Below are 19232 nucleotides of genomic sequence, written 5' to 3' on the forward strand. Positions count from 1 at the left end.
AACTCCCTTGGCACCCACAGGTCTCCATTGCTCCAAATTCATCCATTTTATTTATGTCTCCAAATTATAAATTCTACAATCTCTGTCATCATCGGGTCAGTTAAAGCATCGATTCATCGCACAGATTTATTAGTTTGTTTTGTAGTTAATCAAATCGCTTTGCCCACTTTGCCATTATTAAAGATGGCTTCCGTGACGGCAACCAACGCACCGAGCGTGACCGTCTGGGCCTCGCCCTTTAGCCACGCCCATCACGTCTGAATTCTCGTCAGGGAGGCGGAAACATAAACAAAAAATGCCGTCGAGCGCCACGCCCCCGCTGCTTGGTGATTGGTCGCGCTGTGCGAGGGCGCCGCCTCCCTCTTTCCAATGTGCTGGAGTCTTGCTCGCTGCGGGGAAGTAGAGTGTATGGCGGCTCCGAGGCTGATGCTTCACTGCGGGACGTGTATGGGTGGCTGACCGGCGGACTTCTCTGTAAGTGCAGCAAACTGGATCTCCTATATACCGTGTTTTTTTTTTGCATGTCCCCTCCAGGGACCCGTTGTTTATTCCGTTACTTTTTGATTTCTTTGTTCTAAACTTCATGGAAGTCTTCGGTAGTCACCGCCTGCAGAGGTCTTATCTGTTAACCCTTCGTGGGCTTCCTGCAGACTTCCCCTGTAGAGTTAGACCTCCATTTTCCGGACAGAAGTTTATTTTTGCACACAGATTTTTCCCCCAACATTTTGGAAACTATCTCTAATGGTCATAAACTTGCCCTTTAATTCCTTTTTGTTAGAAATTTAGCATCTTATCCCCCTGGGGGCTCATTAGGGAGACCCTTGCTTCTGTTCTGAATGTATCTAAAGACTGTAACATCTAAATCGGTGCTCATCCCGATCCTCCTGGTTCATTCTTACAATGGAGTGTGACTGTATGCAGATTTCTTTTCTTTATAGTGTTAGTGTAAAACCGGTGCTCATCCCAATCCTCCTGGTTCATTCTTACACAGGAGTGTGACTGCATGCACAGATTTCTTTTCTTTATAGGGTTAGCGTAAAATCAGTGCTCATCCCAATCCTCCTGGTTCATTCTCACTGGGTTAGTGTACACTAGATAACATCGCCTGTTATAATAGTTGTGTCTCGGCTATTGATCTCACCCATTTTAAGTTCTGTATAGTAACTATATCCAAAAATGAAATGTAACCCCCCCCCCCCTTCCCTTATTATTTCACAAGGCGTTAAGAGTAACATAATATTCTCTAAACAGGGTTAAAGTTACGTAAAAATGTCACACTTTTTAATTTATATACTTCGGCAGCTGCTGCAGAACCCTTTAGTAAGGGTCCGTTGTGGTTAAAAGCGTTGGCTCAACTGGACTTCCCTTTCTCAGAATCTTGGACTTGGCCGTCGGTCATCCAAAATCCCAAAATCCCTGGTGATCGCCTGTAGCCAGTGATCAGCTGCAGTGGCCACTAATGGTGAAACGTGGTATTACATCATGTCCACTCAGTTGCTTTTCTTATAGTTTGTTGTATAGTTTGTCTTTTGTATCTGTTTTTAGCCTTAAAGGGGGTCACTGAAGGATCTGTATATGTGCGGAATGGTAATAGTTAAAGGGAATGTCCCTATTTAGCTGCTCACTTCGGGTCTGGCTCCTAAAATACCCACCCCCTCCCCATTTATAGGCTGTCCATTAATTAGCTCACGTTGAACAACTTTCTTTTTGGAAGGTTTTATTCCCAAGTGAAAGACTTGGATATCATTTTATAACATCTGGGATGTTTTGGAGAGAAGTTCTGGGATTCTGGTCAAATATTTGTCCTAAAGTGACCTCGGAATCCGCTTTTTGTTATTGTCAGTGAGCGTGGCTGAGGATGGAAGGTTGAAAGATCCGTCAGGATTCAGAAAGTTTTGGGTTAGAAAAAAAAAAATTTGTTAAAAAAAAAATTACAAACTTGCAAAAAAAATTAAAAAGTGATAACTTAAAAATAAAAAAATTATAATGTATATGGTAGTTATAATTTTTTTAAAGAAATCTTTTTTTTTTTTCAAAAAATGTTCGAACTTAATTTTAAAAAGTAAAAATATTTTTACCGTAATTAGAATTTTCTGTTTTTTTTATATATTCATTGGGATAATACAAAGCTACCAATGTAAATTTTTTTGAAAAATTTTTACTTAAATTTTTTTTTTTTTTTTGTTCCATCTGGAATTTCTCCTTTAGGGCATCCTGTATCTTGTCATGGTGTAGCTAGGTAGGGGGTGGTCTAGTGTTTAGCAAAGAAGGGGACTTTGTATTCTATGCATTTAAAGAAAAAAAAATTCTTTTGTTATTGTTCAGTCCCAGCTTGTAAGTGTTAAAGGCATCAGGTTTCAGGCTGGGAATGAAAATACTTAAGTCTTCAAACTTTTCCCTGGGGATGCTGGCTGAGGCCCGCCTCCTGTTCCCAATTATAGTCAGGGCATTCCTTAAGAGATACATAGAATAAACACTTCTTCCCGTAGAGACTTGAGTTCGATAGTGCAAGTCCATTCCCACAAAATAAGTCAAGGGGGAGGGGAGTAAGGTTTACTTAAAAAAAACAAAAAAAAAACAAAAATAAACTTTGGGCTTATGGGAAAATGTAAAATTTAGCCTAGAAATGCACATAGTAGTATCCCACTACTATTGGGGCGGCAGTCTAGATTATTTATGAAAGTTGTTGTTTTGTTTTTTTTTAATACTCGTCTGCGCCTATGGGTTCAATACAAATTTCTATTACATAAAATTTATGTATGTTTTTTTTTTTTTTCTCCCTGACTGTGAAAGAACGGTCATGCCTCGGGGACTGTCATGTGTTGCTTACTCATAAATTAAAAAGCAGCATAATAGAGTAGGATACGACTATGCAAATATAATACATATTATATACATCTCACCCCCGACCATGCTGCTGAGAGATCCCTTTCTTTAACTTCTGTTTTAGTCCATTTTTTATTTTATTGAAGATATGAGCCTTCATAGGGGAAAACATAGAAAAATCGCTTAATGGTGTAATACCTCACGTCTCCTGCGGAAGTGCTGTAGGGAAATCAAACAGCTATACTTTTACGATCACAGTTGTTTGAGGAACCCTTGTGACTAAAAACTAATTGTTCATATTGGAAAACCCCTTTTATGAACTTTTTGATTATTTTTTTTCAATAAGGACATTTTGAAATAATTTGGCATAACTGCCACGTTTCTCAGTCTGGAAGAATCGGGGCTGTTATGACATTAGGTCGTTACTACATCATTTAGTACTTTTTCGAGCTGTGAAGATGTTTTTTGTGTTAGGATTTTGTATGATCTCAGTGTAGTCTTTGTCCCCGTTATCTTTAGATCACGATCCCAGGGCCAGGCATGAAGAATGGGGACAGTCATTCATCATTTTTGGGACAGGTTGATTCCGGAGGGTATAGTCGCGTAGGAATGTAGCCATGTCGCTGATTGGATCTATAATCCCTTATATTAAAGGATTTATAATTTTAATAAGGAAATAACTTGTAGATGAATATCTTTATTGTTTATTAGTTAAACAAAAGGCTGTTGTTCGGGAGGAAGGGGAGGGACTTCGGTGAGTGGTGAAACTTAAAGGCACCAATACACATCTGACTTATATCGGTGGAATTTCACTTGGTTGGTCTTGTAGTTTGGGGAACCTGATTCTCCTCTGGATGTAGATACCGGGAACATAACGGGTATATTCCGTAGAGCGTGTATGTCAACCGGTGTAAAGGTGTCAACCATCCATTGTGTCAAGTTATCCTAGGGTCCTTTTTACGTTTCCAAAAACGTTCATTCCCAGACCTAACCACCTGCCCATCGGGTGCGTTGAGATGTTAATCCCCCCCACATAAAAAATTTTAATCTGTTAGTAAACGGGCTACCAAAAATATCTTATGTGGTGGGTATGCGGTACGATGACTCCTCAAATGAGGATTCGTTGAGTGCTGTTCTCTTGATTATTGGCCTGGTATGACCAGAGAGCACTTTTTATCTCTTGTTGGTCTTCGTAATCATTCTACTGCCTGGCAACAAATTGTTAAATTGATCGTCCAATTGGTTCACCTGGCTTCTAAAGATAGCCACCCCCTATCAGAAGGTACCAACATGTTCCTGTTTAACACATAATTTATCTTGTCAGTCTATTGATTTTTGTATCCGTTAATGATAAGCAACCGGCCTACTCGGTAGAATTCTTTATTTTATTGTTAATAATTAACTTTTTAAGTAATTCTATGATTGCCCTTACTTTCGGACTCACCTTCACCCTGTGGTGCTATATGTTCGAGCAACTACAGTCCAATATACCGATCGTTCCCTTTCAGACCACCCTATCGCTCCTCAATGTAGTCACCGTCTCATTGGAATGTTTTCGAAAATCGGATGGAAAAACATCTGGCTGTGGTATGGCTCCGGAGACACAATGACACAAAGGTCAAGATGTGTTGACTTAAGCTTCCGAAAGGAGAGAAACTGGATGAAAGTGTTTCCAGGCCAAAAAATCTGCTTGAGAAGGTGGAGCAAAAATGCTTCCAAGTGAATCCGAATGTTGTTGAGTATCGGGCATGGACCAATGCTCCAATCGACCAAGTCGATTGAGAAACAATTCGGAGAACTGTTTGACCTTCAACTATGTTCTATGTGCCACCAACAAAGATGGTTAGATCTTCTACCCCTACCCTACTTTTTTAATTGGCAGCTTCCTTCATTGAAGCAACGGTAGCTCGGTGTAGGAGGCTCTTGGGTTGTGGTTCACGGTTTCCGCTTGGTGACAAGGGGGTGTACTGCATAAATCTGCAAAACAATCTTAAAGCAAGTTGTAGGCTTTTTTTCCCCCTGTCTTAGACAACCACTGGTTAAGAAAAGGAAGTTAGGCAATCACATGGTTGTAGCTTATTTTGAAACTTTTTGGCAGGAAGACATGTGATTGTCTTATTGTGAAACTTTTCTTTTTGAATTATTGTTCGGATTGTTTTTAGTGAAACCCAAAAATATATAAAAAGCACAAACCCATTACTCAGTTCCCTCACTGACCCTGCCAAAGATTTTATCAGTGTTTCATTTTGTCCCTTTATACTTTGAAGTTTTTTTCTTACAAATGCTTGAAGGCATTCTCTTTATGGATTGTCCATGGCACACGAACAAAAGAGTTTCCCTTCCTGCATCCCTGCCTGACTTCAGCACAGCATCACGTGACTAGCCAAAGATTGAACCTTCTCTGTTAGCCGTGATTATGTAACATTAGGTAATTTAGGAGACTATAAATGGATAGAATAAGTATAAAGTCAGGGAGGCCGAGCTGTGAGCTTATCCGTTGTGCCGTGAAGCGGTTGAGCTTTGGACATTTGCATGTTTCCCCTATACAAAATCAGCAATTTTCTTTCTTTTACAGTATTTTATATAAAGGGTTAGCTGGGATTGGTCTATATTGTTTAATCCTGCTTGATTTGATCTACATTGTTTATTCGTAATGGGTCTGTAGGAAACTAAATATTTCTGACTTTATATAGAGAAGATGGTAACTTTACACAGTTATAGCATTTAAAGTAGAACGTGTTGGAAAGAAAAAATATCAGACTTGTTTACTACAAAACCCGACGGCTTGATCTTTGAACGTCAGGTGCTGTCTGGAAACTTGTTTACCTCTTTAGAAACTTTCTATGGCATCATTGCCATAGAATATTATGGAGACTCAATGTTTGGCTATAGGAGATTGTTTTGTCATGGTATGTGCGGAATTTCTCCACTCCTTTTCAGTGAAAGGTGCATATAAAGAGCAAAGTCACAGTCCTTAGTGTCCTGCAGTCAGGGAATAGTTTTCAAGGAGAATAGTCTAACAAGACTGAAGAAGTGACCAGAAGAAGAACCTGAGCCATGGACCTTGGAATGCCAGCCCTTGGCCAGGCTACTAGCTTTCCGAGAAAGAAAGGAACCACAAACAAAGGGATCTCCTCAGCCTTTCCTCTTTTGGGAGAGGATATTGGAGAATCCAGCCCCAGGCTTTGCTTGTATTGCTTTGCACCTGAATTTCTTAAGTAAATACGCCAACTGTTCACTGCAGTCCCTGACTCCTTGGAGTGCACCAAACCTTACCATCCCTTCCGGAGAGCAGCAACTTCTGGTGCCACCGCAACAGTCTCCAGGAGGATCCAGCATACATTCATAATGTAACTGTGTGAGAGTTAGCAGTAACTATGGTGGAAGTTTCTGACCACCCAAAACTCTCCAACCTACCCCTGTTTGTCTAATGCAGTCCATACAATTTTTTTAATTTAAATTTTGAAGATCTTATACCTACGGTGTGTGACACATGGTTCATGATGGACTCAAGTATAGAAACTGGAGACAAATTCACACTACTTCCCCACACTTCAGTCCAGCGATAATAGGGGTGACCTCCTTGGAGAGCACAGAACTTGCACAGCTGTAGAATTGTAGATAAATCTCATCGGTGTTGTGTCGTGTTATTGTGTAAAGGTATTGTTTCCTACCATTGCACCAGGCACAAGATGAGAATTGAAACCTAGATATCAAAGCTGGTTACAAGGTTACGCAAACAAAGCCTAATGCTTGTACATTCAGAACATCTGGAGGTTCTGCTTTCCGTTCACATACATAAAATAGGACAAGAACTTTTTTCTAAACCGGAAATACATTTATAGAATTAACAAAGGGTGAAATATTATCGTAGTCTCGCAGAAAGTAACGTTAGTAAAGACATCGATCCATCAAGTCCAACCTATTATTAAATTTATGTTCCTAAAGTTCTAGAACCTGGTTTAGGTCTTGGCCTGAACCTGAATTGGACAGTGTACATGTGCGGTTGCTTTAGCTTGGTTAGTTTGAAGCTTTAAATCCGGATAAGAGTTTCAACATGGTGCCCAAGAGCTCCGTGGGCAAAACTCTTACATTTCCTTTAACAGTTTTCTTAATGATGACTAATCCTAAGGATAGGTAAAGCCGAATGGGATCGGTGTGGGTCTGACCTCCAGAAGTCTACTGACACTGGAACCTATACAGTGGAAAGAACTAGAAGCAGAAGACTTTATCCACTTTATAGTTGCCCTGTCGGGGAAAATTTAGCTGAACGGTATTTCCCTGTCCATGACCTTACATAGAAAACGAAGACTTCTCGTTCCGTTTCTCGACCATTGTATCGGTTTCCAATCGATGCCTGATACAGGCCCACCCAATCTTGGTTCTATAATCTCCGTTCTATATCTCGACACAGTCTGCAGATAGTTTAGGTTCGCCTGTCTTTAAGGCTAATGGAAGATCTCCAGAACGTTGTGTGTTCCACCACATCTCATGTGTCCACTCCCAAAGGGTCTAAACCTTTAAAATGTTGCGTAACCTTTTAACCGCTGCAGAAGTGATAACCAGTGCACAATAGGAGACTTTGAACAAACAACTGGTGAGTCCAAAGGTCCTTTTACATGATAATAGACTTTAGGTCCTATCAAATAAAGCAGGCCTTGACCTACCACTCAGGGCAAGTCTGCGTTGTGAAAGTAAACAATCAGTTTGTGACTCAACCGATGACTAAATCTATGAAAGTACACCTTAGATCCTACCTGTCAACACGTTCCTTCTGTTAGCTCCCATCCCCCACAGCCAATTAAAAGTTTTAAGTCCTGGCCAAAATTGGAGCTTGCCTGAAGGTGTAACGGTTAGAAATCTTGGAGGCGAATATTCATGAGGGAAGCGATTATGTTTTTGCCAAACTTTTCTATTCTCCAAGCCGTTAAGTCTGCAGTTTCTATTTTTCTCTGACTTGCTTGCACGAATCTCTCGAAACACACTTGCATCCCTCCCATCTCTTAGTAGATAAGCACCAGTGGTCAAAAGGTTACAGATGGTGAATGCTCTGAGAGATAAGTAGCTATGAGTCTGTATCTTCTTAAATTCGTCCAAAAATTTGGCCTAATGTTTTTTCAGATATTTCCTTCCCACATTCCTTGCGCAATGACCTTTTGTAAGATGATCGTTTATTGACCTCTATGTTAACCGGCTTTATCCCAACGAGCCTCCAACATGCTCTAGCTTTTGTGCCAGTGACTGCTTTATCTGCTCTTCCATCTATCAACCACTAGAGTGTAGTGAAACCTAAAAATACAATAAAATAGCAGTTTTTCCTTTTTTTGGAGTATATATGCTATACTTTTGCTCTGGTTTTTAATGCATGTATCACTTAGCCTATGAACAACAGTAACTATCATTAAAGTAATTCATTTTATCTAGTTAGAGTTAATAGAGAATTAGTTCAGACGTCATTACTTGTATATGCAATGAACTTATCAAACTTCACTACATAATAGAAAGCTTTTACTTCTTAGTTAAAGAGAACCTACCACCATGATTCTACCTATAAAGGGAGAACGGGTGGTAGGTGGATGTATGGGACGTGAGGATAGTATGTACGTTTTCTAAAGTGGCTACTGGGGCATGGAGTAGCTGGACATGAGGCTACATGTCGCGGCTACTCCACGCCCCAGTAGCCTGTTTTCTCCTGTTTTCTCCTCGTAGCTGCGCACCCTCGTCCAAGAAGCCAGCGTTCTGCACATGGGCAGAACGGTCGGCCCGCGGCTTTGCGGCCACTGCTCCTTATAGTTGCGCGCCGAAGATGTCAGGGTAAGAGGAGAAAAGAGGCTTCTGGGGCGTGGAGTAGCCACTTTAGAAAATTTACATATTAGGGTATTAAAGACTTTAAAAAGATAGCGGGGACGTGAGGAGTAGCTCTAAAAAGAGCTATCCTCATGTCCCATACATGCACCTTCCACCCGTTCTACCTTTTATAGGTAGAATCGTGGTGGTAGGTTCCCTTTCAGCACCTAATACAATGGTTGACCTTGAGTGTGGTCAGACTATTTCTGTAAGGGAGGATCTGTATTTATGTCCAATAAAAATATAATGAACTTTAGCTGAATTTTTGCGTTAGGTCATTTTGATATGTGACAGTTATGTCCTCAATATGTTATTATTATTATTTTTTTTTTTTGGTTATTCGACTGTTTTTTATTCTATTTTTATGTAATGGACCACCCAATTCTATTTGCGCACAAACCCTAAGCCCTCCTATATTCCTAAACGTGGCATTGAGTCTTTTCTACTTCCAGAAATTTCCATTCATACCTAAAAACACCTGTCGAATGATCGATGAGCACAGATGTCTTTTTGCAGCTGCTGTTTTACACACTAAGTTGTTCCTTTTAAGAATTCTTTTGAGTATTTTGGCACCTGTTTTTTTCTTTTCCTGATAGTAGCAGAGACTTTCTTAAAGCTTAAACTAGTGTCCTGGCAAAAATTTAGGGAACCTAGAAGTAAACCATTGGCAAAGATAACCAGATCTGCTTTCGAGAACTGGATGGACTCAATAATGCGTCTTTGACAGGTGTCTTAGAAGGGAATATTAAAGGGCCTCATTTGGAGTATTATTACGGCAAATTGCAATCCCAATGGATTGAATTTTTGTTTTGTTTTTGTAACCTAATACCTTTGATCCGTGTGAACACGACTTTGCGCTTCTAGTTTGGCGATAATGATAGGTGCTGACGTTTTGACTGACTTGAGGGGAATGCTCAGGAGACGAAACAAAGGTTGAAAATGGGTGAAAAACAAATTATATCCCATCTCCCCTGATAATGTTTAGGCTGCGTTCATGTAACCTGATACTGTGTTTCACAAATGTTCCTTGTATTTTTGATTGCGGCTTTGGAGGTGTTGCCGATTTTCATATAATACTTTACGATCTCTTCTAAGGCCAAGGCCACACTCGGCATCATCGTTGTGGGTTAGTCTCTGCAAAATCCTTATCGAGCTTGCTCCGCTCCCTCCCCAGCTCATTCTCTTCCAAGGGACTTCCTTGTGGACATTTCATAAGTAACATTCTGGAGGACCTTAGTTCTCCAGTTTCCTGACTCCCCTGGTGATCAGACATATTCCGTATTTTATGGACAAACGTTTAGCTTATGAATCAAGTTTATAACTAATAGGTGTAGTATAAATAATTTTTTTTATATATTGATTTTATTTTTCTTTTTGTAGGTTGCAAAACCCAATGAGCATCACCAAAAATGGATTGGAATAGAAGAAACTCCAATGGGGCAGTGGCCCACCCTAACAACCTGCAGTATTTACCACAGTCTACCTCATCTACCGTCCCCACCATGGTCAGCCACGCAACATGTGCGCCACCAAACTCTTACAGTTCTGCTCAGGCGTTTGTCACAAATGCTCGTAATAATCATATTCTGAAAGGTCTCCTGGGAGCCACAACCTCAGAAGAGATTTTAAAACTTCAGCGGTCTGCTTTACTGAAACAACCAGTGCCGCAGGCCACACAGGTTTCACCGGGACAGTATAATTCCTCATACAATATGATGAATAACATGCAATCTACGACAAGCAACCAAAGTGGTCCTAATATTCAGAACCCGGTGGTATCTAATTATCAAACGCAGGTGTATACAAACTCTTTGCTACATTCCCTGCAACTGGGACAGCCGGTGACCATGGTCCAGCAGCAGGGCCAGCCAATGACCATGGTCCAGCAGCAGGGACAGCCAATGACCATGGTCCAGCAGCAGGGACAGCCAATGACCATGGTCCAGCAGCAGGGACAGCCAATGACCATGGTCCAGCAGCAGGGCCAGCCGGTGACCATGGTCCAGCAGCAGGGCCAGCCGGTGACCATGGTCCAGCAGCAGGGCCAGCCGGTGACCATGGTCCAGCAGCAGGGCCAGCCGGTGACCATGGTCCAGCAGCAGGGCCAGCCGGTGACCATGGTCCAGCAGCAGGGCCAGCCGGTGACCATGGTCCAGCAGCAGGGCCAGCCGGTGACCATGGTCCAGCAGCAGGGCCAGCCGGTGACCATGGTCCAGCAGCAGGGCCAGCCGGTGACCATGGTCCAGCAGCAGGGCCAGCCGGTGACCATGGTCCAGCAGCAGGGCCAGCCGGTGACCATGGTCCAGCAGCAGGGCCAGCCGGTGACCATGGTCCAGCAGCAGGGCCAGCCGGTCCAGTGCTATGGTGCCAATGGATCACTTTCCATTCAACAGTCGCAGAAAAACACACCCAACAGTGGATATTCACATAAAAGGGCATATGAACAGAAGACAAATAATTACCCTGCCAAAAGGCAAACCTACCAGCAAATACAAAACCCTAAACAAAACCATCTAAATGTCATGCAAAATGGAAACGCTGGTCTCTATGTTGCTTCCTTCAAGGTTGTTAATGACAAAAATGTTCCTGTATCAACCTCCAGTTATCAAAATGGACAAAATATTCCAAGTCGGATGATCTCAAGTTACCAGCCAATGCCCCATACAAATGCACTACAGACACAAATTGATGCTCAAATTCTTCAAAGACAAGTCCTGCCAACTGGTTTTGCCAACAACTCCTCTACTGGGCAAATGCAAACTTTATATTCTCAAGCCAATCCAAATGCAACCAATATTAACAATGCTCCCACCAACCAGATGCTTTCCAATCCGAGCCAAAAGTTTGTTCCACAAAATGTTCAACAACCAGTACCGTCCTACACAATGCCACAGGAGCAGCACACTACCGTTGCCCCCCCTCCTGCTTACAGCGCAAATGTACAACCGGAACAACAAAGACCTAATGGGCGAGAAATTCTTCGAATGCTACAAGTGTATAGAAACGTCAAGCAACAGTATTTACAACTCAATCGCGAGAATAATCTTTTGAGACAGAAAATGCTAAGCTCCTCGCAGGATAATTCTGGTTCTTGCACTTTGAAACCACCACTGATTTCTACACTCCCAAATTGTGCTTTTCCTACAAATGAGACCATGGGCGGCCAAGATCCTTCACAAAATTTAACTATGCAAAACCAAGCTCCGTCTAACCTTACAAATGGTGTCACGTTATATGATAATTCTTTAAATGTTGATGTTCGGAATATGGCACAACCAGGCAATTCCTTTTCAACTCAGGCTTACCCAACTAATAATGGTGATGCACCTAATCAAAGAAGTTACAATAATTTTGATTGTGGTCAGATGAGTCTTGAAGGCAGTGCAAATTCTGCTGGACAGGCTATCGGCTCAGAGTCCTTACAAGATATGGACCCACATAAAACTTCCATGGCATCTCTACAGGGTAATAACCAACATTCTTACATATCACAAGATGGATCTTCAGTTCAAAACCTTGCACAAAGAACTACAGCGCATACAGAAAATTATAACCCTGATCAAACCACAATTTCTAGTCATTTTTATCTCAGCAAACTTTTAACATCTAGTTCCAGAGAAGCCATCAAAGCTACTTTGTCTCTCTGGAAAACAGCTCCTCAAGGATCTGCTCAGAATAAAAGTGTATATCCAGAGCCCAAAGCAAAACTTGATACTGTGGCTAATGGGCTTGATATTCAGATTTTAGATGGAATGACCTCGAGTTCTAAAAATGACCCCCCTCCAGTCTCTCTAACGCAAAAGTTGGAACATTCTGGTCTTAATGTTGCTATAGTTTCTCCACTGGTAAAGATGAAGGAAATGGCAAATGAGAGAAACCAACAGCCAAAAGTCGTTCCACAAGGTGAAGACTTGGCCAACACTGGTGTTGGTGATTTGAAAGAAAATGAACGTTTGAGTGAATTACTAAAAGCAATCAAATCTGTCAATACCGCTTCTGTTGCTGCCTCAACGAATAAACTTCCAGAAGTTCAATATGCAAGCAATACGGCATCATCGCTCTCTAGCAACATTGACCAGAACTCTACTGAAGAAGTTGATGAAAATTTGCAAATCTCTGGCATATGTACACTTGTGGAAGGCAATTCGTTCTACGATTCTTCCATAGCAATGATGTTTGAAGGTTCTTTGCAAGCTCAAACTTGTACACAACTAGCAACTGATCCAAAGAATGAAAGTCCTCGCCAGTGTTCTCAGGAAGAGGCCGTTAAAAATGATGTTTCCCAGGCAAGTGTCGTGTCTCCTACTGAAAAAATGGTAACCGTTAAATCTCCACCTCAGGGGGAAATTATGGCTTGTGACAATATGAAAAGTGATGAGCATGAATCAAGTGGTTATTGCCTTGAATTACAATCTGAAGAGAATTTGTCATCCTCGGAGGCATTTGGTTCAGAATCCAACACTGTGTCGGACCAGCTGTCTGAGCTTTTAACGGAGTTTCCCTTTGGAATTAAAAATTACATGTCTGAAAATAAAGTTGAACGTTCTTGTGTATCCTTAGGGAAGCTCGAAGATAAATCTGAAACTCTAAAAACCTCTGGGTCCTTATCATGTGATGGTGGAAGTGACGAGTTAATTAAGGACATTAAAAAAGAGTGTGATATGGACATATCAATTGAAGAAATGGAGTCTCTGAAGACTGAGGTTATCAACCAGTCTTTGTCAAAGGTGTCTACACCGGAAGTGTTTACAGAAGAGATGACTTCAGATCAAATTGAGGAGGATGGTTTTGAGATTTGTGAAAGCCCAGATGACAGTATACAAATTACTCTATTGACTCAAGATGAAATTCCTAAGCTCTTTCCCGAGGAGTCTGATGAATCAAACGAGCAAGGTGAAGCATCTCCGGGTGAGAGCTTAACGAAAGAGTCTGATGAACCTGTTGAGGATGTTCCAGAAAGTTCCACTAAAGAGGGGTCTGACGACGAGATGGCTTCCGTTTCGGATAAGCAACTGTTCTGTTGTTTGTTCAGCTGGTTAACTCATACAAATGGGAATGCACCTAAATGCAATTGCAAGTTGACAGAATTGATTAAGCCTGAAGATTTGAAAAATTTCTCCCAGCTGTCTTCAGTGGTTAAAACTGAACCTTCACCAGAGGATCATGACCCTCCAGCGGATAGTCTCGAATCTTCTTCTCCTGTCCCTTGTAAAACCGAACTTGAAGTTGAAAGTAATGAAATTCTTCCAGCTGCTATCAAACCTCCAAAGCTTGAAACAGAGATGGAAGATAAATCTGGTCTAGGCGTTACTGGTTGTAGTCAACAAGAAGAAATTCAAGCCAAATTGGATTTGTCTGAAAAGAATCTTGAATCTCCTCAAAAAGATTTGACGATGAATGAAAGGATTGTCCAGTCAAAAAACCATTTAGAAGACCCTATAAGTAAGAATAGTGCACATTCTTTTGGTTATACATCAAAGGTTGATGGTACAAGGAAATCTGAGAAACTTATTGTCAAAACGGACTTTCTGAAAAACAAGCATTTGTTAAAAATGAAGAAAAAATACAAGGAATTGAAGAATTCTCGTGTAGACGAAAGTGTTGCAAAAAATAGCCAAAATAAGAAAACCACTGAAGTGGGTGAATCCGCGAACATACAGAATGTGCAAAGAATATTTGAAGGAAAAGCAAATAACGAGGCATATAAACTGCCTACTAGTACAGCTCAGCAATCGGACAGTGTGAATAAGCTCAAGTCTTACAGTGGCTCAGAGAAGTCACATTCCCGTAGCCAAGCGCCACCTGGGCGGAAACGTAAGGAAAGAGTAAAAACTCGAGAGAGCCATTTCGAAAAGGTAAAGAAGGTTCCAACTGTTCAAGAATACCTGGAGAGAAAAAGAGAGCTCTGTAATAAAAGATCAGGACAAAAGTATGATCAAAGAGATGGACAAGCTGAAGTAAGACATGGGGTTCTCGAAAATCCTTCAGTAGACATAAGTTTGGGTGGTTTACTAGCTAAACACCTAACAACCTCAAATCCTGGTAAAATACATTTTAAACCCAAAAATATTCAGTCTGAAGCCATTCATCACGACCAAAGAGGTCAGTCAAGAAGCAGTGGATCAATTGAGCCTTACCTCAAAAAACACAGAGGTTCTTCAGGTAGTCATGGAAAAAGATCATTGGTGAACCAAAATCTTGACCAAAATGTTCCTTCAAGTAAAGGTAAAATTTACTTGTCACCTTGCGATGGTTCTAGGCGAGCTTCGTGTGACGGCATAAGCCTGACCAAACTTCAAATTATCCGCTCTCCTGAAAAACTGGGATATTTCGATAGGAGAAAGTCTGTGGATAGTTCTGTGTCTAGTAAGACGTCAATGTCCGAGACCAACAACAAAGACTCCCCCAAGATGCTACAGTTCAAGTTATGTCCAGAATTTGTTAGTAGAAGTCCAACCACGCAGGAGAAAAAAGAGACAAAGACTGCTAAAGAGAAAAGTGTAGTAGAAGGTAATTGAAATTATTTTTTGGGGGTTTGCTTTTGTATTTTCGTCAATGGTGGTTGGTTCTTGAACTGAGACCTCCTCCATTTAAGAAACGGTTCATTGGCCTGTATTAAAATGGGATATATTGATGACTTATCCATCCAAAATAAACTGATTTTTTTCTTATTTCTAGGTATTAAAAGCAAAAAGGAAGCCTGGTGTAGTGGTGGTCCTGTGAAGAAGACCAGGATGGATGGCAGCTTGGACGATCACGGTGAGGATTCAAACGGCGTATATTCATCGTACCTTACCTATGGGAAACTATCGTTGGCCATAGTTTTTTGTCGAACTCTAATTGGCTTGTTTGGGCACCCTATGAATGTTATGTAGCTCGGCTTCTAGACTTCTGGAGTTGTTGGCTTCATAATAGACTGATTCTAACCCCTTTAAATAGATTAGACTAATAATTCATCTTTTACAAAATGTTGCATTTTAATGCAAAGTTGTATGAAGGTGCTTATGAGTTTCTGCACATGACTACTACCAAGCAGAATAACTTGGGCAAATGTCATGTAACCTTGTGTGTCATCCTTGGTTCCTGAATCCGTTTCTTGCTTCTTTCGCGCAGGTCGTCACAGTCCTTCTCAGTTAACTTCATCCTTCATGGCAACTCCGAAAAATTCTTCGCGGCCAGTGCAAGACTCGCAAACAACCTTCAATGCTTTTAAACAGAAGTATCACGAACAGAGAAGCAAAAGCCTTGACGGCAGCCTATGATGTCGACTTCCTGAAAACGCACTAAATTGTGGACCTTTTACGGTCTATACAGTATTAAGTTTTGGTGGATGTTGGGATTTTTTTTTTTTTTTTTTTTTACTTGGATATTCAGACTGTCTTACTTGCACTTTTTTTCCCCAAAACTTTGTCTTATTGTGACTTCCCGGTTCATACTTCTGTGCGTTGACCAGCGGTGCTGATTTTGTTGCTGCTATTACTGTTATGATTGTAGTTTTCTTCATCTTTTTTTTTATACAGTGGAACAAGTTTTTCTACTATTATATTGTTTTTGCAGTTTGTTCTTTTTGTTATGTCCTCCAGGTTTTTTTTTTTTTTTTTTTTTTTTTTTCTTTATACATTACTTGCGAATTTGCACTTTGGGTTTTGTGAAGATTTTCTAAGGACTTGTTTTGTAGTTTGTTTACTTTTTGAGACTCTGATTAAATATTTTTTTTAGGACTTGTGTGGTTTTTTTTTTTTTTTGTTGCAATCATTGCGTTGGTGTGTTTCTGTAGTCATGTTTTGAATCTAGAATATCAAAATCAACCTTACGAAATCTTACGTCAAGGAGCGCATCCTAAATTTACAAATTCCAGGTTAAATATAGTAAAAAAAAAAAGAATAAAATCTAACTCTCGTTTCATGACAAAGAATAGAACAGCCATTTAAAGGGGACTTGTCTCAAATACTTAAATGTCTGACATTACTACTCTGGCCAGGTTGCCTTTAAAGTGAATTAGGAGAACACTTCATGTAAGGTCCCCGATCTCTGGCAGCCATTCCCTAATGATGGGACCTCCACAAACTGGTCAATTGTCAAACATGAAGATGAAATTAGACCTCTGTTGTTAATGCGCAAGCATTACGACTGGATTTACGTTATTAAAGTACTATACATTTGTCACTGTACCATTCACAAACTATCGGGCAGTTTGGTGTTGACAAGACCCACCTGCCTTCACTGTAAGAAGGTCAACACCACAGACTTCTCTGGTGACAACTGTTGCTCACGCATTGGACTCTCCGTGACGTAGCCAACGTTGTTGGTGGCTATCATTTCTGCTCTGTTTGAATAGACTTTCATCAGGGAACAGCTCTCCTGTCCTCTACTACCATCTCCCCCACCCCCGTTTTCCAGCATAGATCCTCAATGGCCGCCCATAATGCGTTGAGGCTTGTTCCTGGTTGTATGGCCAGGTCATCTTCCATGTCATCTAGCACACAGACCACAATGATGTCAATGCTGTTGAATTGTCTGCCGTGACACTTGCTACCTCTTGTCTCCCTTATATGTGTCTGTACTTGTGTGGTTTTCATCGTCTGATTCCTCAGGGCATTGTACACAATGAAGCAGTCATCGGTGTGGGATGCAGCCAAAAAACATGCACATCTCTACCTTTTGTGTGACTTTTCCCGTCTGAGAACTTTCGCCTTCAAACCTGCATAATGGTGCGGTACTTTTGATAAACTGTCAGGTATAGTCTTGGTCTGGTGATTCGATATGTAAACAGCATGATGAGGAGGACTGTTTTAAATACCAATTCTAAAGGAACCTGGAAATGTATTGGGCGATTCATGGATGAATTACCAGTTGGGAATTTTGCCGTTATGTAGTAGAAATAAACAATATATAGGGGGTCATTTATCATATTTCCCCCTTATCTGAGCTCTTTTTGTGCATCTATTTTTTTGCACCTCATTTGTCTTTGTTGTTTTGGCTCTTAATCAAATGTAGGGTTTTTGGGTGGGGGTTTTGAGCCTTAAAGGCACAAATGTTAAAAAAGGCGCAATTTTGTTGCGTAAATCATACCATTGCCTAACCTAAGCATGGTCATTATTAGGCACAAAACTGGAAACCGCTACACAGAGAACTGCTGGAAAAAGGCGCAAAAATTGTACAAATACCCCAAAGTGCTCTAATACAACCAAAAAAGGTGAATCAGACTAAAATAAATCTGCTCCATAGCTTCATGGTATGCCGAACACCACATTCCAAGGGTGGGGGGGAGAGGCACTCGCTCTCATTAATTAGGATGGACAGGACAAAGAACTTGTCTGATGCTTGCCAGATGTTGGTAACGTGATATCCACTTGAAGATGACTAGCTGACCACGCGCTGTCCATGCACGAATGTAAGCAATGGGGTAGACAATAAGGCTAATCCATCCAATTAGAATGAGGTATAGCCCTAGATAGATCATAATTCCTTTATATAGTGCACAGACCGCACAGACCTTGCTAAATCGGGCCCTCTCTCTAATGGGGCTCACAATCTAATCATCCTACCAGTATGTTTTTGGAGTGTGGGAGGAAACTGGAGGACCTTGAGGAAACCCACCCAAACACAGAGAGAACATACAAAGTCTTTGGAGATGTTTACCTGGATGGGACTTGAACCCAAGACCCCGCCGATGTATATGAAGATGTATGGTACCCTCCCTCCTTTGAGCATTCATTTCAAGGTATCTTGAATGTATAAATGCTCCCTAAAAACTGTGTCTCTGGGAGTGGTGGTCTACAACAGTTACACTCTTTATTGGAGAACAGCAAAAAGTAATGAAACCTGAACAGTTGGATGGGTTCTCGAGAACGGGGCTCTATCCACAGGATCTCGAGAATGGGGGTCCGGTGTGCCCCTGTTACGCATGCGCCAGCTGCTCTATTCAACCCTCTCTGTCAGCTCCATAAGGAAGAATGGAGCAATCTGCGCATGCGCAATTTGTTGCTCCGCTCATCTCAAGCGCAACAGGAGTATACGAACCTATATTCTCGATCTATGGGGTTCCCGTCACTGAGACCCCTACCGATAAGCAACTTAGGCCCTATCATGTGAATATGGCCCAACTCGCTATGACTGGAGACCCCCTTTAAGTTCCGCTGTAAAAGTTAGAGGGCGTATTGGGTTGATCCTTTAATTTTACCCACAAGCCAAATATCCCAAACTTTTTGTTTATTTATCCATAGTTTATGCTTGTGGGGTGGAAGAGGTATAGAACCGGCTCTCCTGAAAAACATAAATATGTTTATTAAGGGTTAATGATTTTGGCCAATTCGGATAAGTTGTCTAGGAAGTTGTTTGTTCTAAAAGTTCTTAGAAGAACTTTTCTGGGAAACATCCTGGTGTCTTATCGCTACAGAGATGTAAGGAATTACAATGTCGTTCTGTGATGGATTGTCCTTGCTTTTCACGGACTGAGGAAACTTCCTTTGATCGTGATCCCTTTAATACGTATAGTGACAGATAATCAGGAGCATCTAAGGTCGAAAGGTATTTTTAGGAATCAAAAAACCTGAAAA

General features: G+C 41.1%; 1 protein-coding gene across 1 annotated transcript; it reads left to right on the top strand.

Moving 5' to 3' along the window:
• The first annotated feature begins 303 nt into the window (after positions 1-303).
• RESF1 (retroelement silencing factor 1) lies at positions 304-16392 on the top strand. Its single transcript, XM_072145279.1, has 4 exons — positions 304-474; positions 10054-15183; positions 15352-15432; positions 15787-16392. The coding sequence occupies exons 2-4, from the start codon at positions 10083-10085 to the stop codon at positions 15933-15935; spliced, it is 5331 nt and encodes a 1776-aa protein (XP_072001380.1). The 5' UTR covers positions 304-474; positions 10054-10082; the 3' UTR covers positions 15936-16392.
• The last annotated feature ends 2840 nt before the right edge of the window (positions 16393-19232 follow it).

Source organism: Engystomops pustulosus, chromosome 4 (assembly GCF_040894005.1).
Source record: "Engystomops pustulosus chromosome 4, aEngPut4.maternal, whole genome shotgun sequence".
NCBI lineage: Eukaryota > Metazoa > Chordata > Amphibia > Anura > Leptodactylidae > Engystomops > Engystomops pustulosus.

Coding starts and splice junctions, on each gene's coding strand:
- RESF1 (XM_072145279.1), top strand. CDS start 10,083: ATGGATTGGAATAGAAGAAACTCCAATGGGGCAGTGGCCCACCCTAAC. Junction 15,184..15,351: donor AGAGAAAAGTGTAGTAGAAG/GTAATTGAAATT, acceptor TCTTATTTCTAG/GTATTAAAAGCAAAAAGGAA. Junction 15,433..15,786: donor TGGCAGCTTGGACGATCACG/GTGAGGATTCAA, acceptor TCTTTCGCGCAG/GTCGTCACAGTCCTTCTCAG.